Source organism: Hippopotamus amphibius, chromosome 12 (assembly GCF_030028045.1).
Source record: "Hippopotamus amphibius kiboko isolate mHipAmp2 chromosome 12, mHipAmp2.hap2, whole genome shotgun sequence".
NCBI lineage: Eukaryota > Metazoa > Chordata > Mammalia > Artiodactyla > Hippopotamidae > Hippopotamus > Hippopotamus amphibius.
The window spans coordinates 46845833-46871177 of NC_080197.1; the positions used below are offsets into that span (position 1 = coordinate 46845833).

The following is a 25345-nucleotide window of genomic DNA, read 5'->3' on the forward strand; positions in this document are numbered from 1 at the left end:
CTTGAATGCACATTTTGTGTTAGAAATAAAGGTCTTCAGAAATGATACTCTCTTTTTCTAACTTTTCATTTTGCAAATTTTCTAGCCTCCACAACAGTAGAGAGAATAGCAAAAATGAACTGAGCTTCAGAGTTGACTGATGTTGTGCCACTTTTGTTTCATCCATCTTCCTTCCACCCCCCAAATTTTATTTTTGGAGTATTTTAAAGTGTATTCTAGACATCATATTATTTCACCCATAAATATCTCACTATCTGTAACCAATAAAGGCTTTTAAAATATAGTCATAACACCATTTTCGCACCCAACAAAATTAATAGTAATTCCTTAATATCAGATCCTATTTTTAAGACTTTTTTTAACCAATCACATATCATATATTTAAAAGCTAAACTGAAAAGAATGATAGAATTTGTGTATATCATTTCTTTTTAAAAGCAAAATAAAATGTTTTCCACTGAGTTTACAGGATTGATCTGTACAAAATAACTGACTTTTGGTAACATTTATTGCAAGGCATTTTTCCAAATTTACAGTGGTTTGTAAATTTGGGTCTTACAAATAAGGGCTGGCTCCACATAGAATTGAGCAACAACTAATTAACACCTAATTCAGGTATGATCATCTCTGCAGGCAAAATTCATCTTTCTCACCTATAAGTACTGATTGGAGATTGATCTCACGTGCCCTGAAATATTCTTAGTTGCACAGTTGTCTTTAAGTCCAGGACAGAAATCACACTTTTGCATGATAGGTTGACCACACTATCCAGTTTCACGCTTTGCGCATCTAATAGATTCTTGTAAAGCACACTTTGAAAAAGCACACCAGACCTCTAATTGTAATTTAGTCATACATACTACGGGTGTAATGATGAAGCTACAGATGCATAACTGTGATTTGGAAATCATTTAAGGCCATTCTCATTTTAGATCCGACAGAAGTGTAGCCAAGAGAAGCGCGAGGTCCATTTTATCGCAACTGGCACTATTCCTAACTAACTCATTTTATGTTAGTACCCATGTTTTAAACTTTTGTGAAATTAAAATTATTTTTGTGAAAAAAAAATACAATTGCATGATCTACTTTCATTATCTCCAGTTAGGCAGTGCTACTTCATTGTACACAGGCCAAGAGTACTTAAAATTTCCTCTCGCTTTCAGTAAGGGATGCCCAACACGTCCTTCTGTTTTTCCATTACACAGTTTATTTGCAGTCCATTGTTATTATTTTCGATACCATTGAATAGCTGTTGCATTTTTTAATTACTGGCCACGCTTTTCTTTAGAAAAAGCTACTCCTCCCCCCCCCCCCCCCCCCCCCCGCCACTGGAGCCTGGGCACAAGCTGGGCATGCTCTAACTTAAGCAACATTGGGTCATCTGTTTATTTTCAACGCCGCGGTCAGGAGGGGGAGGGCGGCCGTTGCCAAGGCAACCGACGCCCCGGGCAACTGCGAGTCTCCGCGGGAGGGGGCGTGGCCTCGGCGTCCCCGGCGGATAAGAGGCGGCGCCGGCCGCCCCCGCAGTGAGCTGGGCTGGTTTGCGCGGCCGGGCGGAGGCGGGGCAGCCCGGCCTCTCCTCGCACCACCTGGGGAAGGCCCGGTCGGCAGCCCCTGCCGAGCAGCCTCGCTCCGCGTCCCAACATGGCGGGCGGGCGCCGCGGCCCGCTGCTCACGCTGCTCCTGGTCGCCTGGGTCGCGGCGGCGGCGGCAGCGGCGGAGGCGGAGGCGGAGGCCGGCCCGGAGCAGGCCGCGCTGCCGCAGGAGCGGAGCCTGGTGCGGCCCATGACCGCCTCCAACTGGACGCTGGTGTTGGAGGGCGAATGGATGCTGAAATTGTGAGTGTGCCCGCCCGGCCCGCTCGCCCCGCTGGGGCCTCGCGGCCGCCGCTCTCTCAGAGCCGCGCTGGTCGCTTCCGCACTGTCCACTGGGCTGGACCTCGGGCGGGGAGCCGCCCAGCTAGCGACCTGCGGCGCCGGGCGAGACCCCCACGCTGCGCATGCGCACCCGGCATCCTCCCCTGCCTGGCTGGTCCCCCTGCTTTGGGAGGAAGTGTTTTAGGGATGGGGGGGGTGAGCGGTTTACCAAAGGGAGGAAGGGGAACAGAGAAAATCTCCAAGAAAATCGCGAGCTTTTGGTAAAAGTGTATGTAGAGGGGAAAGGGCTGTCATCCAGTGACGCTTCTGTACAGAACAAATAACGTAGCACTGACTGGACAAGGTACTTGTTGAATGAATAACTGCAGTGTAGTAATGAGCAGACCAGTCTGTACAAAGTATCTCAGTCTTAGTTTTGAAGACCAGGAGAGATCATTGTGAAAAATAAACAGAAGTTTTGGAATTTTAAAACAAGATTTCAAATAAATGTTGATATTTGTTATAATTTTTAGAGGTAGGGATTTCTGGGTAAGTGTCATAACTTAATTGTGCTAGTGTCATGAAGAAAAGGACATTAATAAATTGCCCCTTTTGAACAATAGGAAGCAAATCTTGGATAGTGCCTTGGCTTGAAAAGAGGTGGGAAAATGCAGTTTTGAGTTAGGAGCAGGGGAGATTTGTTCATCATAGTTTAAAATTTAGGAAGGAAGTAACCATTTGAAAGATGGCTTGAAGTAGGCAGTGGGAAGATGTCTGAAAAGGCTAGAGAGACCATCGTGGGGGGCTTGTAGGGGAAATGAAGAATGGCTGGAGAAGTGATCACGGAGACCACATCTCCTTAGCCTATGGTTTTCAGATGATACACATACTTGATTGCTACTATCTGTTAATAAATTTTACGTTGAGGACACAGACTCACAGAATTGAATTGTTCCTTTATTTGTCTAAGACTAAATTTTGATTCTTTGAATTTAGATTGCAAACAGATTATTCCATGGAATGAAAACCTCAGTTGACTCAGGCCCAAAAGTTGTAACTCACTTAGTAGATTACATTGTTCAAAGAACATAATGTACAGTACTGCTTCAAACAAATATTTACTTTTTGGTCACAAAGCAGGGGATATTTTAGACCTCAAAGTAAAAAATGCCTTTGGTATAATAATAAATCAATGAAATTATTAAAGAGATTGTAGACATGAAGCACTGATTAAAATAAATCAATTAACTACTTTGAATAGAGACAAGGAGGTCATTTTCTATTTAAGAGAGAACATTTTAAAGTAAGCATGACAGGGCTGTCATGTGTAATAATTGCAAGAGTTTTAGAGAGACTGTTTTGTCAACTAGTACTACAGAAAGTTGTTTTCTTCAGTAGGTGCTTATACAATGGAGGTTTTTTAGATGTCAGTTTTCTGATTAAAACTGAGTTTGTACATGACGAAGGTCATAGCAGAAAAGACTCGTTATGTTTAATGACCTCAACTCCTTTATAGTTCCTTTTGCAATAGCTATGATTTTTTTTTTTTAAGTAAAAACTAAGAACACTAAAGCTCAGGTAAGTGTAAGCCAAGTTAAGATTATAAACAAGCAACAGCCAGCAGCTCTTATGGCTGTGTTGGTGGTTCAGATTTGGTGGTTCAAATTTTGCTTGATAAATGTTCAAGCCTAGGTGAGTGATCAGTTGTAAGCTTGCTGTGTGTCCGTTATATGGAGTGTGTCTGGGCTCTGATTCAAGATGACACTTGTAACGGGAAGTAAGCTGTATAGACACTTGAGATCTTCTTAGTGGAAGTTCTCTTTTCATTGAGTACACTTCAGAATCGGTGGATGTGAAGTGCGGCTAGAAAGGAAAGAGGATTTTCACCGTTAGGTGCAGATTCCAGAACCTAAGTGTTCACTCTGAAGAAAACTGTGGCTCTTTATTTGTAATACTCCTCCTCCCTTTAACAAAATCCAGCTCTTTAAAAAAATAAAATTTATGTGTTCAGTACCACTATAGGGCTACTATAAATTTCTAGGAATTCATTCAAACATCCAGTATGTTATCAGATTTTTTTCTGGTGTAACAACAGGAAAACAAGATGTCTTAATACTTGCTCCCATGTTAATGCTTTGTTCAGATGAACTGGTCATAATAAATGGAGATTGTTAGCCATCCACAGGTGACATATTTAACTTCTCTAAAGAAGCAAGTCAGGAGGCTTTCTGATAATATTAAAATGTTAACGATACATTGAATGACAGTTCTTATTTGTTCACTTGTTTATCTGCTACCTCTCCTCTGGGATTTTTTTCTTTTCTATCCCACTTCGTACAAAGCTCCTATAATACAGATCCTGGATAGATTGGTATCAATAATTTATTTTTAAGGACCTAGCAGTGTTTGTCTGCTCTGAGACTTGAAAAGCCCCTATTGCAAAATTTAATTTGTTATATTTTCTTTGTCTTTCAGTCAATTTTTTGTATCCTTGCAATTGAATTTTCAATTTTTAAAAAAGCACTCCTCTGTTGAGAAATATCAGCTAAAACTATTTGCAGTAATTCACCATTTCTATTCTGAAAATTTTTTAAAACCTGAAAAATTCTCGTATTACTATTAACATTTTCTTTAATGCTTGTGGACTTTTTGTACATTCAGTTTTTCTCTTCTCTTTTGCTTTCATATATTCTTTTATACTTTTTACCCCTGTTTCTGCCATGTCTCAATAATGACTTACTGTATTTTCTTCCTCTTAACCTCTGTTGAAAAGTTTGTCCTTTCTTGGGTTAAGAAACATTATCTAATCTTTAAAAGGCCTTCTGATGTTTCCTCTATTTCTGTTATTTCATGTTCTTCATTCATTTGCTTTGTAACCTTTTGCTATCTTAAACACTTGTTTGGTTCCCATCATATCAGTGCTTGAGAATACTACTTTTGTTCTTTTTTTCTTCTATCTTTTACAGAGTAACTTTACTTATTTATTGGCTGCATTGGGTCTTTGTTGCTGCGCATGGGCCTTCTCTAGTTGCAGAGAGCAGGGGCTACTCTTCATTGTGGTGTGCAGGCTTCTCATTGCAGTGGCTTCTCTTGTTGCGGAGCACAGGCTCTAGGGCATGCGGGCTTCAGTAGTTGTGGCATGCGGGCTCAATAGTTGTGGCCGTTGGGCTCTAGAGCGCAGGCTCAGTAGTTGTAGCGCACAGGCTTAGTAGCTCCACGGCATGTGGAATCTTCCCCAACCAGGGATCGAACCCGTGTCCCCTGCATTGGCAGGCGGATTCTTAACCACTGCACCACCAGTGAAGTCCCTACTACTTTTGTTCTTTTGAAACACCAAAGTATACAATATAATACATTCTATATACCGTTCTGAGGACTTTTTTTCCCCCAAAGACATAAATAGATATCCACAAAGCTTAATTTTGACCCACATGCTTTAAACTGATATCCAGAGGAAAAATATGTCTTTAGGTTAAATTAGTTTATCTCTAAGCCATAGAAATCTTTAGAAAGCACTACTTTTTCTGACTTTGTTCATGGGATGATCATATTTCAGAATTGAAACTAGTCATCTGGTGATGGAGGAAAGCCTCCTTTATTTCCTTAGGATCTCTTGGTTTTAGCATTGTTTTCCCAGTGTCCTCCTTATACTTGGAGGGAACATCATTGCCTTAACTTGCCCATGTCAAATAGTTATAATTTCTTGCAGTTTCATTGATTGTCGTGATTTATTGATTGAATGTATAAGAGATAGTCATTGAATGCTCTTTACATGTCAGATTAAAGGTTGGGCACTTGGGAAGATGAAGATGAGTGAATTACATTCAGGGGACTGACAGTCTCCTGTGCTGTGAAGGAAATAAGTAGCATAGATAGCATTTGTTTATTTAGCAAATGTTTAATGAATGCTCCCTCTCTCTTGAGCATTCCTCAAATTAATTATAGATTAATTTATATGTTTTTGTACTTGGTTTTTGTCTTACTCCTCCTCTAGATGATAAGCTTTTAAGTAGAGGAACAAAGTTTTTCTTCTTCCTGTTTATCTACAAAATGTTAATAACTGTCAAATTCTAGGTGTTCAGTAAATACTTTTTGACTCAGTGAATGAATGAATAATTGACTTTAATGTTCTTTAATCAAGAGCTAGTTTATCACTGAAGGAAACAGCTGTATATATTTTCTTAAGCACTAAGGATAATCGCTATCATCTCCCCTTTGTTCATTGATGTATTAAATATTTACTGTGGCCTAGAACATGCCAGGCTCTGTTCTAGGGACAAGCAATGTGCCAGTCATTGCCTTCATGGAGTGTTCATTCTAGTGAAATTAGTGAATTTCTCCAGCAGGTGCCTTAGTTTTCACAGAACTGTCAATTTTTATTTTTCCTCTACATTTTATGATAACATGTCTTAGAAATGATCTTCCAGGAAAGTGAATTGAGCATACCACTTTCAACTCTTGGCTCATAAGAGTTTATCCAGATTTTCCATAAGAAGAATAATACTTGTAGTTAAGGCATCATTTGTTGGCATTTTGATTTGGTTTTATCTATTAAGTCATAGAAAGATGAACTTAGCATACCTATTTTGTCTTCATTGTTACAGATTCTTCTGAACATTTTGGTCAAAGTAAGTTCTAAGTGAAAATTAACTATCTGTCATTGTTCATCTCATTTCTGCAAGGATAAGAAAAGAGAATGTACTGGGAGACACTGGCAAAGTTTGAGTCAAGACAGAAGGAGAAAAACTGACTGTTATTGAGAAATAAAAATGTATTTTTCATGAAATATTATTTCTAGAAAATATATTTAACTCCTTCTCTTGAAATGTTTAGTACACTTAATGAAATCTCACACCAAATTCAGTGAGCTCATTCAATTAAAGAATTAAGGGCCTTCACCCACCTTCCATGTAGCAGAACCTGAGTGTGATTTGTACATGAACACCAACATGGAGAACAAAAGTATGCTATTGAATTTTGTTTCCCAGAAATGGTTAAAAACAATAGACTGACACCTAAGTTGATGGATTTAACAGTATTTGGCTCTCTGGAATATACTTCAGATGTCTTTATGAAGCTTACTAATTTTATATGCCACTGTCACCTTCAAAAAGTTTAAATAGAAAAGATACTGTTTTACAGTTTCTGTGGCTATAAAGGTACTAATCCCTCTTGGAGGTTTTTAAATCAAAAGAGGATTAATTTATATGCAAAAGACAAAATTAGGGCAGGTCAGCTCTTTTATAGTTCTTAGGAGAAGACTGCCACTATGAGGTAGCTTTAAATACAAATGTGTTCAGCCCTTTCTAATTAGTTTTATTCATGTATATGTACATAAACAAATTACATTTATATATACATATGGAGAAGGGGAGGGGAGAGAGAGAGAGGAAGAGAGAGAAAGAAAGGGGAGGAAGGTGGAGATGGAGAGGGAGAGAGAAGGAGAAAGAGAAACATCATTAGAATCATATGATTTTCCTTCTTTGTATTCATTTGGGCCCTGGAGGTATTTTACTTATAGCAGATTCTAAATGACTGTCTTTTAGATACAAAAGAATACTAATAGTTTAAAAAGTTGCAGCAACAATGGACCAATTCCCGCTTCTGATTATCTCCATCACCAAAAGAACACCCTAGGTTCTTTGGTTGACCTTGGAACATTCCAAAGCAATAAACTCTGATTTAATTTTACAATAATGGCATTAATAGTGCCACAGACCAGTGGGTAGCAGCTACAAAGAAAATGGAGTAGCTACAATTACCACAATGGAATTATATATTTGAGGGTCAACTTTGCCAAAATCCCAATTTATGTAATAGTCTGTCTAGAGATTAGGGACCAGGAATTTTTTTAAATGATGAAATTTGCATGATTTAATTATTACTGATATAGCAAATGTGTCCATGAGTTATATGCAAAAACAGGTCTAGGGAAACAAAGCAAAGAGGATCTAGAGTTCATAAGATTGTACTTCAAAATTTCTTCCTTTGTTTTGTTAGTAATGTTTTTCTTATTCCTACTGTCCGTCTCTCTGTCTCTCTCTCTCTGTTGGATCTTATTTTCCTTGGACATTTTTATCACAGAATTACCTCCATATGGGTTCTTGCTTTATGTGGTCTTAGGTGACTTTCAGCAGGTCTCTCTGAATCTGCCTTGTTGCGTTACAACAGTGAGGTTGTAAGGTTCAGATGAGTAACTGCATCATAAAAATGTCTCTGAAACCAAGCTGTATATTACAAATGTCATTTACATTAATGATTTTCCTAGTATGTGCCTGCTTTCCATATATCATGTAATCTCTCAATAGCCTAAGGTAGCTGCTGGTATCATCCTATCTACAGTTGAGAAAGCTGAGGTGTGAAGGGATTATTAACTTGCTCAAAGTCACATGGTTGATTTGTAATTGGGTCTTTCTGATGCCACCTGCAGAACTTTTATCCATTATATTGAAATGCCTGTTGAAATGTATCTAATAATAAAGTGTTCCTTATTTCCTTAGAGTTTACCAGCTGCTTGCCCCAGTCTCATCTGCCATTTGAATATTTAGAAAATATGTAGAAAATAACTATTTTCTCAGTTGAAGAATATAATTTTCTTTAAAGTTTGTTTATTTATTTTGCAAACATTTATTGAGCACTTACTGTATACCAGGATGTACTTTGCCTTGGGAATGTAGAGATACAAGTGTTTGTAGAAGAATCCACATTTAAGATGTCATGTCAGCAGATTGTTCTTGGACCATGTTCTCTGGTCTGTGTCTCCCAGATCTCAGGGACTGGACAGTGAGCTATGGTGGGAAGATTAGTGACCTTTAGAATGATCTTAGAATTGGCTGTACTAGTCTTTTTTTTTTTTTCTTTTTAATAAAGATGGAGCTAGAGAAGGCCAGCCTTCCACCTCTTTTCTTTGCTTCCATCTTATTCTTCCCTGATCCGTTAGCCACAGAACTGCTGGGTAAGTTTTACAAAATGTAAATCTGATCATCATCCTCTTACCTCTTTAGGATGAGCTGTGGAGCTTCAAATAGAGTGCTAACACCTGATACAGCTTTATTTAAGCGCTCAGTGCTCTACACCTTCACATGTAATGTTCTCTTTGCTTAGATTAGAACAGCCCTTGATCCCTCTCTGGATATTACTCCTGCTTTAGATCTTAGCACAGATGCTTCTTTCTCTTTGGGCCCTGCTGAGATCACCCAGCTTCCGAGTGTCTCTGTAGCATCTTTTCTATACTCACATTTGCCACCTGGATTGTAATTACCACTTTGGACTGTATAATCCATAATGAGAGGAGGCACATCTGCCTTGTTCACAATTGTAGCCTCAGCTTCTAGGTTGGTATTCAGTTCATGTTTATTGAATGAAAAAAATAAATGTAAAAAGCAGAGTTCTGATTAAAGACACAGGTTTTTCTAACTCTTAAGTGTCAAGTAGAGTTGGCTTAGCCTATACCTTCTACTTTCTTTCTCGAAATGGTTCAGAACTGCCACAGAACTTTGGAAATGACTCACATTCTTGGGGACCCACTAGCAACAGATCTTCCAGTCTTTGCTCATCAGATTTGTAGCTTTGATGGATTTGAAACTAGTTTGGCTAGTTTACGGGCACCCTAGTGAAAACTATCCTCCTTTAGTAGCACTTTCAAAACAGTGTTTACCCTCAAATAGCAAAAACTATCTGGAAAGTGATGAAATTTGAGTTGATTGTAGAAATAACATCGAAATAAAATATTTTAAGTATTAAAATAATTTGTGAAAAATCTTAAACTTTAGCTAATTTTTTCCCCCAGGGAATTGATAGTCATAATATTGATATTAAATTCTATGGGGGAAATGTACATCTGTTTTTCTGTATTGAATGACTCTGGAAAAACTTGCTTTTGTGTCTCCCTTTAGTTAAGAATTTATTTTGTCAATTTCAATACTATTTTTCTATTTTGTTTTACAGATATTTTTCCTGTGTGTATATTAATTAGCTATTATTCTTTTATAGTTATGCCCCTTGGTGTCCATCCTGTCAGCAGACTGATTCAGAATGGGAGACATTTGCAAAGAATGGTGAAATACTTCAGATCAGTGTCGGGAAGGTGGACGTCATTCAAGAACCAGGTACTGTAAATGTTGAACATTAACTGCAAAAGTTAGTTGCTTTTAATTTGAACTTTTTCAAGCATGCAGAAAAGTTAGAAGACTACCAACTTTTTGTTGAGTGCCAACAGTATTGATTTCCCGTGAACCGACTACCTAAAATGAACAGATAATATTTTAGCATATCTGCATCTGTGTTTGTTTACACATACATGTGTATATATTTATGTTTTTATTATTTTTTTGCTGAGTCATTTGAAGATAAGTTTCAGACATCATGAGGTTTCACTCTTCAGTACTTCAGCATATTAAAATCTCCCTAGCTATTTCCCACATGACTTTTTATGGTTTGTAAACCAGGATCCAGTCAAGGTTTACCAATTACATTTGGTTGTTACGTGTTTTTAGTCTCTATCAATCTAGACTAGTCCTCCATTTTTCCCATGCCACTGATATTCTGAAGAGAACAGGCCAAGCATTTGCCTAGATGTTTCCTTATGGTGACATTTACCTTGTTCTTATATTTTCTGTGCTTTCCGTAAACTTGAACTTCCATCAAAAGGCATGATCTGGGTTAGTCATTTATGGACAGGTGATGCTGTGACTTCATGTTGTAGCCCATCAGAAGACGTGCTGTCACTGTTAGTGATGTTGAGTTTGAGCGTGTGGTTAAGGTGATGAAACTAAACATCTCAGTTGCAAAGAAAAGACCCCACTTAGTAGCTGGCAGGTAATCTGTGGGGTGACACTTTGGGCTTTTAAGATCTGTGATGATCTTACCAGAATTACATAGTTTACTAAGAGTTCCAGAATGATGAATTTCTAATTCCGTCACCATCTACATTTATTAGTTGATAATGATATAATTTTTCAAAAGAGGGAGATAAAGGAGACTTTAATTCTGAAAAGATACAGACAATAAATTTGTATTTATAGTTTAAAAATAACTTTGTGTATTATGTATAAGTTGAGAAAAGTTGGGTTTTTATGATTTAAATCTCAAATTTGACTATTTTCAAACTTTATAAGTAATTTTTTCCTACCTACGTTTAATTTCTACCTTTTACATCCTTTTACAAGGGGAGAAAAGATGGTACGTTTGGAAATATAGCTATTCCTTCTCTAATAACTGTGAGTTCAAAAAACACAAAATAATGAATTACCAATTACTTAGACACAAAATGAATGGTGTCTGTTAAGATCTGTGTATTGACAAACCCATGGAGAGAGATTTCTGTTACAAACCACGAGTCCTCAAGCCTCCACCTTTTTAAGCATTTAAATCAAAACCACTTCTGCCTATCTGCTACTTAGAGATGGACAATTATAGTTAATAGTTCATGATTTGGGCTATTATAATTAGTTTTTCAGTTTGGAGGTCAAATCATTGCAATTACGTATCTGCTGTAAACTTGTTTTTGTGTTTTTAATAGTTTGAGTCCAATGAAATCAGGTGTAAGCCTTGTTAATTTGTGGGCACCAGACACATTGTATGATGAGTTTCTTAGAAATGCAGCCGGCCTCTTCCCATCTCAGCCTCTTGGTGTACCTGCCGTGAATTCACAGCATGACTTGAATTAAGCGAATTGAACAGCTTTGTGATGGATTCACAGATCTAAGGTCTAACTGAATATAGTCTTTCCTTCTAAGATGTAGACTTATAGCTATTTTTCCATTGTGAATGGATTAAATGCTTTTTGGTAATGAAGTAAGAGAAATTGATTATGATTATTTAAAGACAAATTCATCATTGACTCATAGTATTTATATAAATATATAACTTCTTCAGAAAAGAAGGAAAAATGTCTTTGGTCTGATGTTCTATGAAAATAGTGAAGGAATAAAGCCCAGAATCAAAATGTGGTTGTTTTGTGTCTTAGTTTTTTAAAGTAGAGGCTCTAGAATTCTTTTAAATGATAACAACCGAAAACCTGTAACTGAAAAGTAAAAGTTAGGAGACAGAATTCTACACACATGACTGAGTGCCCTATAGCATGTTTTACTTTAGATTATGCTATTTTATGTTTAAAATATTACTTTAAATTACAAACCTCATGCCTTCAAGTAGTATTTTAATAACGTATAAAAATAATGTGTTTATGTAACAAATTTTTGCGTTGGTACCATGCACTAGGCCCTGTTCTAGATCCCAGTGATGCAGATGATGGTACCGGTAAGTAATAGTGCAGGTGAATGAGGAGAAGACCTGCTTCTCATTGAGCTTACATTCTCGTTGAAGGGTAAACAGTCACAGAAGAAAAGTGGGACATAATGTCTGGTGGTGGTAATGGTAGGGCTGTGATGAAAAAGAAAGCAGGGTAAACATGTAGGAAAAGGTGGGAGCCACTTTTTAATAGGATGTCCAGGGAAGAGCTGATTCACTGTAGGTCTTGACAAATTAAGGAAGTGAATTTCAACAAGGTTTAGGGGAGGAGCATTCCAGGTAGAGCAAACAGCACGTGCACATAGGGTTCCTTAGCTTATTTGAGAAACAATATGATGGCCAGTGGTGTCTTCGGGACAGATGGCGCTGGAGAGGTAGCCAGGGACCAGACCATGTAGACACTTGTTTGGCCATGGCAAGGAGTTTAGGTTTTGTACCAGGTATGACAGAAGGGAAGCTGCTGGAAGGTTTTGAGCAGGTGAGTGACATGATTTGATTCATGTTTTAAAAGTATTCATTTGACTGCTGTATGAAAAATTGTGTGTAGGAGGTCAGAAGTATAAGCAAGAAGAGACGTTCAGAGGTTAATGCAGTAGCCCGGAGTAGAGAGGATGGTGGCTTGGCCTAGTAGCAGCAGTGGTAAGTGGCTGGATTGGAGACATGGCATTTGGCTGGAATGTCCAAAAGGATTTCCCAATAGATGGGTTGTAGCACTTGGTGAAAAGGAAGAAGATGGAAGAGACTGAAGGAGGATCAGGTTTTTGACAGGGTTTAAGTTTGAGATGTTTGATAGAAATCTAAATAGAGATCAGCTAGAGATAGACATTTGAGAATCATCAGTGTATGGTATTTGAAGCAAAGGGACGCGTTGAGATTACCTAGGGAGTGTGTCAGAGAAGTGTTTTTGAGGATTGAGAACTGGGGCACTCCAGCATTTAGAAGAAAAGAAGTTCTAGCAGCGGAAAAGGAGAAGCCAGTGAGGTAGGGAAGAGGTAGAGAAGTAGGGGGTCCTGGAAGCCAGATGAAGAGAAGGTGTCTTACGTGGCAAACTTCCAGGGCAGCTTGTCCCTGTTCTTGGAAGCTATTTAAGTATTTACTTCGTTTTTACAGAATCTTTTCTCCTGAATGAGCCGTGGAAAAGAGTCAAAGTGATATTATTTTCCCCACGGCTGAGCTCTTTACTGGCTATTTCTGGATACAGGTTGGTATTGGGATCCAGATCTGCGTTACTACATCTTTCATCAGAGCTGCCGTGCACAGGAATGCTAGTTAGGGATAATTTTGTTTCTTTTTTAAAAAGAAGGGAAAGCAAGAATTTTTGGAGTGTTCGTGCATACTCTTTAGTTATGCCTATAACTCTTCCATTGGAATATCTAATAAGAGATTTTTAGGTGTTTTAAATAGAAAATTAGATTTCAGGATTATGAAGACTGAGGATTATAAACACATTGCATTTTTACAGCTGAGATGTCGAAGTCAGGGGGAGCACAGGCCTTAGATTAGATTGCATTATGTTGCCTGTTGAATACTATGCAGACCAGGTGATGTTTCAGTTGAGTTGACTTCGGAAAATTAAATTTACTGAGTGTGTATTTGAACCTTCTGTTCCATGCTTATGAGCTTAGTTGTCCAGGACAGGAAAACAGCAGCTGCTCAGAGAACACCCATGGCTGTTGCACTAGATTAGAGGTAAAGCAGACCCTTAACATGGCCAAGAGTAAGCATTGTCTTCAAAGCCACAAATTTATTATAGATGCCAACTTAGTTTACTGTGCTTTAATTAGTGTTGATATTTTAATTTTATAATTGTAATACTTAGTCTTTTGTATTCTATCATGTTGACAACTTTACTTCAATTTCGAAGGTAAGATTAGTTCTACTTTTTTTTTTTTAATTGTTTTCCTTCTGCTTCTCTCTTTGGTGATAATAACTAACATTTAGCAAGCATTTACTTCAGCCTTTAATAGTGTTAAACATTTACATACACTAACTTCCTTACAATCCTAGGAAGAACAAACTATTTATATGTTACTCAGAAAACTGAGGCTCAGAGAGGTTAAGTAACATGCCTAAAATAACACGGCTAATAAATGGTAGAGCAAAAGCTAGTAGCTGTCAATTCAATTTTCTTAAGGTTGAATTTAAATAATTTCTGTTGTGTTTTTGCATATGAAAATTAGTTCCCTGTCATAATTTTTATGTCTGTAATTTTGAATTCTTTTTCTTCTTTTACTTTGTGTTTAAGATATTAGCTTGCTAATAAGAAATTAAACTTTTTTTCTGCATTTTGGATTAATGCCCTTTTATGCTGCAGTACAGTCTTCATTTTAAAGTGGAAATTACCCTTAAAGTATAAAAGGTGTGCAGAAATTTTAGGAGACCTTGTGGTCAAACTTTATCTCTTTAAGAATTTAAGAGGTGTGCTTGTTTCTTCCATACTTTCTGAAGTTTGTGTCAGTGAACCATTATGCAAACCTTGAAATGAGCACTGCCCTGTTATAATTCTTTAAGATCCATACTTGTTTTTAAACCCTAAAGCCACAACTCTCTGTTCCAGGGTGGTCATGGTTTAACTTTTCAGGTGATGAAAGTCTCCCTTAACATTTCATAGTATCAGTATTAAAAGTTAGAAAACATTCATACCAAAACTATAAATTTTTTATACCCTTTAATCTAGCCATTTTGGGAACAAGTGTGCTGTTGTACTGTCTAGCCGGAATGAGAAAAATGCAGAAATCTCAGACACCATCTATCACTGTGCTTCTTTTTTCTTCTTGTCTCTGTACTCATTGATTTTCATGCGTGCACTTATTTATAAAGTTTTAAGTTATCCAAAATAATGTACAATTTCCAAAGCACTTAAGACTAAATTAGTGTTTGTTACATCCTCTTATTTTATTCTAATTTTGAACCAGAGATTTAAATATAGAAAATAATAGCATTTATTTAGTGCTTATTATGTCAGACACTGTTTTCTGTAGGCTGTATAAATATAAAATCACCTAATACTACAATATTGCAAGATAGAAATTGCAGTGCCCATTTATAATAAGAAAACTAAAGCCCAGAGAGTTTAAATTAACTGTCTCATATTAAAAACTAGTAAGAGGCAGAAGTGGAGTTTAACCCCAGGCAAGCTGGCTTGTGACTCTGGAAATTCATATTGTATAATTTATGAACTACTTTTAAGATTTATTTTTTATTTATTGCCATGGCCAATGACAACCAAGATCACATGAAGGGTTTTAAAGAACAAGTTAAAAATATTGCTTTCAGTGATACCTAACATTTATTAGAAATCCTATTTATTCTGATAAAAATAAAATCTAAATAGAAACTTGAGGTAGTGATGGGATGCTATTTGTTCATTCCATTTTAAAAGGCCATGTAAACAAAGCATAATTCCTTAACACTGTAACTCCTTAGATAAAATTTTTGAATGGTCATAAAAATCTCTCACTAGGAGAGAAATGAGATATGAAACTGTTTGCAATAATTATTTTAAGGTAAAAACATATAATAATTTAGGATTACCAGTGCTTTTTCCCCTAGTGACTTAGAGTTGGAAATGTATTAAAAGATACCCTTGTTCCCCAGCTGGGCTGGATTTCCAAACAATGGTAGAGGGGAACATGCTTGTTACAATCCTCAGTGGACTTCTCGGGTCACCTGTGTCTTTGTAACTGCCAGTACAACCTTTTTTTAAAAAATTTTTTCCAGATGTACAATGGTAAATGTATGTAGTAAATGTTTCTTTTTGTAAATTGATTTTTATTACCTTCAGAGTATGGTGTTTTAAGTGCCCTCAGGATGTTTTGGAGTCAACTTGGTTTGATATCAGAAAAAATAGGAATTGTTTTTTGGGAAAATTCCTCGTTAATTAATAAATTATTATAAATTAGTATACTGAATATAGGTTTAACTTATAGAATGGGTATAAGCAAATTTCTTAGGTTATGAAAAGTAAAGCTTCAGTGTTTCACATTGCAAGTGAGACTGGAGAGATATAAAATTTGAGCCACTTTATTTGAATAGGTATTTGATTTTGTCCAGATTGTTCTTCAATGGGAAAAGCAGAAGTGATGAGAAATGTCAAAATAATGTCTCATTTTTTTCATGCTAGCCAGGGGTATCATTTAGCATTGTTTCTCTTTGCCAGAACCAGGCTTCCTCACTTTTGGTGCCCACATAAATATTATTTATTTGTAAACATTTAAAGAGCATAGCGCTCACTAGTCGTATCTCAGTCCGGTTTTTGTTGCAGCCCTTTTTATTGATATCATTGACCTCTGTTTATAGTCATGGTTGTGAGGATTTGATTGTTTCTCCCTCTGCCACTAGATGGCACACTCAGGGAAAGCAAAGACTAGACTAGACTGTAAGTGGTTGTGCTTATCTGTATCTTTAGTTATCACAGTCCCCAGAACAAAGAAGGTGCTTAGTAAATATTTGCTGAGTGACTAAGGGTTTTCTTTGTCTCTGTCTTCACATGTACCTGGCATAACAATTGATATGTAGTTAGTGTTTGGTAAAGGTTTGCCTTGCTAGACAAACTGAAAAAAATCTGTTTAAGGTACATAGAATCCTTTGACAGTACTTGCAGATTTTATAAATGTGCAAAGGTTATACATGATCTTATTATTTCATATTCCTTATTTTTTGAAATGTATGATTGATGTAATAATACCTATAATTTATTGAGTTCTTTAGTATGTGCTAAGCACTTAATATAATAATCTAATGTAACTTCAGAACAAGTCAGTTAGGCTTTTTACATCCCCATTTTACAGATGAGGTAACCGAGACTCAGCAAGGTTAAGTAATTTATCTAAGGACACAAATGGAGAATTTAGTTATTTAGCCCAGATTGCATGTCTCTAACACTTATCCTTTCAGCCACCATACAATTCTAAGTATTACACAAGCCAGAAAACTCCAGTTCAACACATCAAAGATAAGCAAGTTGTATGGCTGTGACTGGAAAGTATTAGGTAAATAAAAAATGGGTAAAAATTTATTAAAAAAAATAGTAACTAATTCAGTAATGGGAAAGATTTTACTAAGGTGGCTGTAAGAACAAGCTCAAGGCAGCTTGTTCTTACAGCTTAAGTTAGATGCTTGGGTTAGCCTGAGATTAACTTGTAACGTTTTTGTCTGTGCTTGTAGGTTTGAGTGGCCGCTTCTTTGTTACTACCCTCCCAGCATTTTTTCAGTAAGTTCAAATAATTTTCTGGTCTTGCAAAGATTAGAAATTAGTAGATGTGTACCAGGATTCTAAGTTGTTTTCCATAAGCGTTGATCGTTCAGCTTAGCATGTGAGGGGAGAAGGACTGGTCTGCGCTGAATGGGAGCTGTTAGAAGAGAGGGATGCCCAGGGTGCTGCAGAGAAAGGAACCTGATTTCAGGCAGCAAATAGGTGAGGAGGTCAAAGAAGGTTTTGCTGATGATATTAAAGATGGGGCGATTCTTAATTGGTAAGAAGGAATAGGTTAAGCAGGCACGGTAGAGAAGGCCTTTCCAGTTAGAGGATGTATCATGGAAAAGCCCAGGAGTAAAGGAGATACCTTCTGAGAACTGTAACTAGCTCTCTGTGGCTGGCCTATAGGGTACAGTTGGATCATCCCAGGTGATGGGGCTAGAGAGGCTCAGGTAGTCAGGGGGCAGTGATGGATTCCAGAGATACTTAGGGATGGATTCCAGAGGTGGGCGTATTGGAACTGGTGATTGATTTGCCATAAGGAAGCAGGAGCCTGTGATGACAGGTCATGTTTAACTAGTAAAAGCTTTTGAGAAGCCATTAGAATAAGGTGCAGTTTGGAAGAGAGAGGCCAGAATGGAGAAGATAGTGTGAAGGGTTTATGCTAATTCCAAATGGGGAAGTTTAGGTGCTAGTTTGATTTGAAGCTCATAAGGAAGATCTAGACTGGAGATACCTACTGGGGATTAGATAGCAATTGAATAGATAGGATGAGAAATAGACACAATACAAAGAGAAGGAGGTGAAGGATAGAACCTGAGCTGACCACCAGTAGACATCTGCAAAGGAAAACAGGGACTGTGGGGCTGAGAAGGGATGGACGGAATAGCAGGAGGAAGCCCAGAGAGCTCATGTCGCAAAAGCCAAGGGAAAGGAGGAAGGCAGGGGGGCTCGGGAGTGGACAGTGCTGGTGACACACGCAGGAAAAATGGCAGGAAGTGCTCCACGGATATGGCACTTAAGGTCATTGGAGACCCCCAATATGAGCAGTGTCCCTGAAGTCGTGGCAGTGGGACCCCCAGCTGCAGGAGTGCTGAATGAGTTATGTAAGAGGGGAAAATGGCAAGGGTAGCCTCCTCCTTTAGGAGGCTTGACTGGCGAGAACGTGAGAGGGAGGAAGACTGAAGGCATATGTGAGACTAAGAGGTGTTTTGTTAATTTTCAGGAGAGGGACTTGGATGATATAGATTTGGAAACGTGGATACAATTTTTTAAAACTTGATAACAATTGCTGTTTTGCTGATGTAAGAGAAAAATTGAAATAATTGGTAGAAAAAATAATAAAAGGTAACTTGGCAGATTAGACACTGCCAAGGACTTTGCTTATAGTCACAAATTGTGCAGGGATAAAATAGAATGTTTACTATTCTCTCTTTTGGAATTCCTCATTTGTAGTAGATAAGTATTTATGCATGCTTTCTGGTTTATGCCTAACTGTAATATTTCTTCATTTGAGCCAAGTTAAAATTCAGAGTGGAGTTCACATGTAAAACCAATAGTTGTTTTGATTTTTATTATCTGTAGCACTTGTTATTGTAATGGATTTATTTTCTATTTGCTTTTATAATTTACAGTGCAAAAGATGGGATATTCCGCCGTTACCGTGGCCCAGGAATCTACGAAGACCTGCAGAACTATATCTTAGAGAAGAAGTGGCAATCAGTTGAGCCTCTGAGTGGCTGGAAGTCCCCGGCTTCTCTAACGTAAATTGTTTGTTAATGACAAGGTGTTATTAATAGAACAGAAGGCTTTTCTTCATATTCACTTCTGGTTACCCGGACTAGACATGCCCGTGCTTGACCTATGTTGTGTTTCTGGTTTTAAGACCCCCATATGTTTCAGTTGGTCATTAGGATACTGGGAATTAAGTATCCAGGTTCAGGTGGGTTACAGAAAGCCTCTCCTCTAACTTTTGCACCGTCACCCGTTTTCTCTTTACAAAATATGGTATTGAACACCATTTACCATTCTTCCTTCCTTATAAATGATCGATAAGGTAGAGGAGTAACTCTTGAATTATAGTTCATGAAAGAATTGCTAACATATCTCTGTGGAAGATAGGACCTATGATATCTTTGGCTGCCTAACAGAATACTGCTGTGGTAACTTTTGGCCATGATGCTAACTGTATAATGCTTGGTGAGGCAGTAAGGCCAAGCCGTAATGACTTTTGCACAGTTTTAATTTTGAATGAATTGTCATATTTGTAATTAATTTTATGTTAGCATATAGAAGTGTAAGGAATATCCCTGCTGAAATAGGATCAAATCATGCCATATTTCAAGACTAAGTAATCTGATAGCACTTATAGGAAATACATGGCTTATTCTTAAAAGCTGCTCACTCTGGTGTTTCATTCTACAAATATGTGAGCACTGATTTTATGCAGATACTGTTGTAGCTGCTAGATGTTCAGCAGTGAACAAGACAGACGTGACCCATCTGCTCTCCTAGGGTGACTTAAAGTGAGACAGATCCAGGAAAAAACTAGGGATGTAAAGAATCATAGTCTAGATAAGGGCTGTTCAGAGCAAAAGACAAACCTTTACTCATCGGGGACAAACTGGGAGCGTGGACCTCCATTAGACGGGGATTAGGAGAGGTCTCTCTGAGGTTAGATCTGCAGGACAGCACAGTCGAGCCAGGTGCAGAGGGGAGGGACATTCCGAGGAACGGGGATGGCATCTGCACAGGCCCCAAATTGGAACGAGCTCAGTGTGCTGAGGAGCAGAAAGGTGGCCAGGACCATGCACAGCGGAGGGAGAGGAGAGTTGTGTAAACCGAGAAGGTGAGAGGGCAGGAAGCAGATGGTGCCGGCCTGTGGCCAGTGTGGTGGTGGGATGTCAGCAGCGCAGGCGGTGAGCAGATGGAAGGGCCACGTGGAGAGGTGAGGCAGGTAGAAGGCTGTCACAGGGTCTAGCCCAGGGGTCAAGCTGGTGGCAGTGGGGATGGAGAGAATGGGTGGATTTAAAATGTTTTAAACATCTGCCTCATGTGCTGGAAGCCAGCTCGTGCCGACGGCAGCGTGCGTTCCTGAAGACTGAGGTTCAGTGCTAATTGTGGTCCCTGATAAATAAAAAAACTTGGTAAATGTTAAGCTTCTTTGAGGTCTTTTTCCTTTGTATGTCATAACAATAGCTAAGGAGAATAAGATTGAAGTCAATGTCTACTAATAGATGTTGAATCAAACGGAGACAGGAATGAGTTTAAAGATAGGAAGGAGCAATTGTTTGAAGCTTTAGAAGCCCTAAGGAAAAGAGTATACCTGGGGAAAAAAATTAAAGCAGTCTGAAACTTGAGTAGTTAATAAAAATAATGTTGTAATAAAGCACAGGAAAGCAGTCTCTTTGATCAGGTGGTGATTGCTAATGTGAATCCAAACACCACTATCAGTTGATACTTTTAAATGAAATTTACACTGTATATGATGTAAATATAGTTGTAAAATGTTTTAATAGTTTTAGTATTAGAAAATAAAACAAAATGTGTTTTAAAGGTAGACTTCCCTCAGGTGAAGGAGAAGGAAGATTCATACACACACAGATACACGCGCGCGCACACACACACACACACACAACTCCAGGGTTTCTGGTTTGAGACCTTGATGATCTTGGTGCTAGTTACTGATGTGAGCAAGAGAAAATCAAGGGTTCAGTGTTGGACACATTAAGTTTGAGATGCAGACTTTGTAGAGCTGTCAAGTTAGATGCTTGGAGATGGGTCTCCATGGAGAATTCAGGAACATGAATACAAGGCATATAGATAGTATTTAAAGTTTTAGAAGGAAGGGGACCACCTAGAGAGAGAGAAAAAGAAAAGTGCTTGGGCCTGAGCCACAACACACTCCAAAGTTAAGAAGTTGGGTAGAGAAGGAGTCAGCAAAAGGAAATTGAAAATGAGTACCAGTGAGTCAGGAGGACAGGTGAGGGTACACAATTCCCTAGAAGCCAAGTAAAAGGTGCTCAAGAGCAAGAGAGTAGTAACTTGTGTCCCATGTTACAGAGAGGTTAAGGGAGATTAGTCTGAGAGAAGGACGTTGAAGGAAGCCCTGCGCTGTCCTGTGGCCCTGACAAGGAGTGAGAGTGCAGCAGTGGGACGGAAGCCAGATGTGAGTGGCTAACAGATACGGCGAGGAAGAAGCAGAGGCAAACGTAGGCTACTCTTTGGAGAATTTTGTTTGTGAAGCTAAGCTGGAGGTCCGTGTGAGGTCCAGTGATGCTCTTTTCAAAAGATGAAAGGGTAGAACATGTTTTCACGCAGAGGAAAATGATCCAGCAGAGAGGGAGAAATTGCTGATTCAGGAAATGGGATGACAGGAAAAACCAAGTCATTAGCAAGACAGAAGGGTTGGGGTCCAAGGCACGAGTGGGAGGTTTGGACTGTGATCGGGCAGGTAGACTTCCTCTGTTGCAACAAAAGGTAGATGCAGGTGACACCAGGCTCAGATTTGTTGCTGGAAGATAAGAGAGATCACATAATCGCTTCTGGTTTTGCAGTGACAGACAAGAAGTGTTTGTCAGTTGAGAGTGCATGGGGAGGGGAGAGTGTGTAAAGTTTGAAGGCAGAGAAAAGAATATGAGCTATCATCTTAGCTAAGAGCCTAACATTGTAGTGGATTGGGCCATATCGAGTGCTCGCTGAGGTTTGTGACTTTGAGGGGAGATTATGTGATTTTTTCTTAGAGACATTCAGCTGCTCAGGGTTAGGGGTTTTGCCAGGCATGTACCATGCAGGGAGAAAGGATCAGGGGACTTGACTGTATTTACAGCAGCATAATTCAAAAAGGATGACTGTGGGGGTCTAAGTTCTGTAAGGGTGGAAGTGAATCCAGGAGAGAGGACAGTATATTGCAAGAAGTGGAGGAGAAGTCCTTGTAACTTGACTTTTTTTTTTTTTTAATACTATACATCACCAGTGATTTTCCTTCTTTCTCTCTCTCTCTCTTTTTTTTTTTTTAGGATGTCTGGAATGGCTGGTCTTTTCAGCATCTCTGGCAAGATATGGGTGAGTAAATATGCCCTTTGTGATTATATTGACAGAGGGGTTTTTTAAGAGTGATAAGGTAGCTTCTAAATAATAGGAAAATAAACACAGTTTTATAATTTCACTTTTCTTCTTAAGCCACACAGTGGAAATGTGTCTTTGTGGAGAAGGATATAAATTGGGCAAGGACCTGTAACTACTGTGTCAAAGTCATATTTTCTTAGATCAGTAGTGAATCCCTTTATGAAAGCTGGAAGGGCTTACGTGGTTTCACTTCATCTTATTTTCCCATTGTTGTAATCTCCCTATAGATCAAAGATTTATCAGGGATCAGCAAACTTTGGCTTGTGGGTGGGCTGGGCCACCTGTTTTGGTAAATAAAGTAAATAAAGTTTTGTTGGAAGACCGTGACATTCACTTATTACCTATTTTCTGCAACTGCTTTCATGCTACAGTGGTAGAAATGAGTAGCTGTGATGGAGACCACATGGCCCACAAGCCTGAAATATTTATGATATGGCTCTAAGGAAGAGCCCCTGCTGTGTGTGATTGTGTCCTTTCACTGAGTCCTCTCAGTGTCTTAGAACTGTTCTTTAGGTTAAAATGTTGAACTGTTACATAATCTTGAATGTATCACATAAGCTTTTGCTCCTCTTTGTATGTGGAGTGAACTAAATCCTGCCAGATTTGACAAAATTGAAATATAGCCTTAAAGTAATTCAAAAGCTCTTTAGAAGTGAGTCCCACCCTATATTTGTCTTTTCTAAGCTATGTTTGTAGGTCATGCATCATATTTGGAACTTAATATTAAAGGAGCTCATGAAGGCTCTCTATTTTTCATGCATATTAATGTACTTTAGGGAAATTTAAGAACAACTTTTTGTTTCCCAGTTTCTCGGTTGTATTATATTTTCTGCTTTGTGAGATACCTACCTTAGGGTTTTTTTTGTTTGTTTTGTTTTGTTTTGTTTTACACCAGAGAGTAAATTGGTAACTTAGGTTCAGTCTTTCTTTTTTCGTTAAAATTTGTTGTGTCTTTTTTTGACATTTGTATATCATATTAAACAATAACTATCATTTTTCCTCTTTTCAGATAGTTTGAGTTTCATATGGTTTTCTTCTGATATTTTCTTAATATTGGTGAGACGTTTATTCAAAGGTTGAGAATTATGAATTGCAGACCAGGAACTGAGAGTAAGGGATTCAGCCTGTTGCAGTATTTTGACACTTAAGGTGGATGGAGTCATATATTCTGATTGCTACCTGAAAACCTTATAGCCATGTAATGTCTAATCCAACAAGATAGTTGTAATAGGTATCAGGAATCATCATCAGGATCTTAGCACAGAGTCTGTTATAACGTCAGGCCACAAGATGAATTTGTTCTGAGGGTTAAGAAGAGCTTAGGTGGAAGTTGATCATGACCATCACACATTGTTAAGGAGTAGTTTTCTTTTCAAAGACAGTACCAGGGAAAATAAATAACTGCTCAGACCTCTGTAGCTTGGCTGATACACAAGGAGCTGCAGTTTTTCTTTAGGTCCTGCAGATGATTGCAGTGTGTGGCATTCAGAGCACATCGAGGCCAGGAGCTGCTGCTGATCTTTGTAGGAGTGGTGCACAGCCTTGGGCGGCGTGGCTGGATCCTGTGTGGATGCACTGGACTGCGGAGAAAAGGCCCTTTGGAGACTAGAATATGATCCATCTCGGAATAAGCACTTTAGATGTTCTTATTAGTGACTGAGAAGTAAAGTGTATATGATATTAATGTATTTTATATATATGTGTATTTAGATTTTCTAGATATTTTTAAAAAGAACAAAAAATATAATTTTATAAGATAAACTGTAGAATTTGACACACAGCAATTGCCTTTCACATTCTATAAGATCATTTTGTCTAACATGAATACCATATTTTTTTCTTTTTGGTTAGTGCATACATGGAATATTTTTTTCTACGACCTTTTTGTGATTATGTTGTAGTTAGGTCTTGTAGAAAGCATATGGCAGGAAGTAGTTATTTTAACTGATAAATTTAGTCCATTCATGTTTATTGGGATCACTAATACAGTTGCCCTGAATGTAGATTGTGTGTCTGTGATGGGGGGGGTGGGGGGGTGGGGTGGGGATGTACGTGAGTAAAAGAATACAGATAGTAGGTTTGTAGGTTATTGTAATCTCTTCATATGTATATACGTTACCTTAAAAATCTAGAATAGAAATCTGGTGTTACCCTTTGTATCAGCATCTGGCTTCCCCAAGCCTCTTGACCACTTTTGTCATTTCTTTTATTCTTAGAAACAAGTCCCCAGCCTTTCATCAAATCTCTGGGTAGGGCTCTCACCACCTGTGTTTTCAGAATTCAGCCCTTGTCGTCTTATTCAGAGGGTATGATCTCTTGGCCTGGTGGGACCCATTCCTTGGCTACACATCAGTCTCTGATTCCCACTGCAACCTTTAGGCATAGTTTGCCTTGGCCTTACAGAACTACTTACTGAGACTGTCCTCCTAGCTGACCTCCTGGCTGCTCAGTTAGCTTATTTAGCTGGTTCTTCTCCCTTGCCCGAGATCCTCACATCAGTAATGAGTGTGTAATTGTGGGAAACATAACCTGTTTTTAACTCAAGTCTAGATAATATAAAACTGTAGTACAACCGTATTGACAGTGAACAGAAGAAACACAGCCTGTGGTGTGAGAAAGAGAAAGAGAGCATGGCTGGAAAAGAGAGAGTCAAGACTCTGAGGAAGAAGATAAAAACAGGGAAGAAAGAAAGACACAGAGGCACTCATGCCAGGGAGGCAAGGTTGTTGATGCCCATCCGTGGTCTCTTTCATCTTGCTGAGATTTTGTGGCTGCGTAGACAGGTAGAAGTCAGTCTTCTCTCAGCAGCCGTGTCCCGTGGATGGGTTGCTAGTTAGATATAAATACTTCCATAGGGGAAATTGCATGTTATTAAGTGGGAGAAAAGGTAACAAAGCAGTTTGTGTAGTGTTTT

The 25345-nt window shown here is 38.4% G+C and overlaps 1 protein-coding gene across 1 annotated transcript in view; it reads left to right on the top strand.

Moving 5' to 3' along the window:
- Positions 1-1476: 1476 nt before the first annotated feature.
- Positions 1477-25345, top strand: part of TMX4 (thioredoxin related transmembrane protein 4) — a 40869-nt gene continuing 17000 nt past the window's right edge. The window contains exons 1-5 of the mRNA XM_057702007.1: positions 1477-1838; positions 9849-9964; positions 17274-17319; positions 18939-19067; positions 22323-22368. Coding sequence (XP_057557990.1) covers positions 1645-1838; positions 9849-9964; positions 17274-17319; positions 18939-19067; positions 22323-22368 — 531 coding nt within the window. The 5' untranslated portion in view covers positions 1477-1644. The remainder of the gene's footprint in view (positions 1839-9848; positions 9965-17273; positions 17320-18938; positions 19068-22322; positions 22369-25345) is intronic.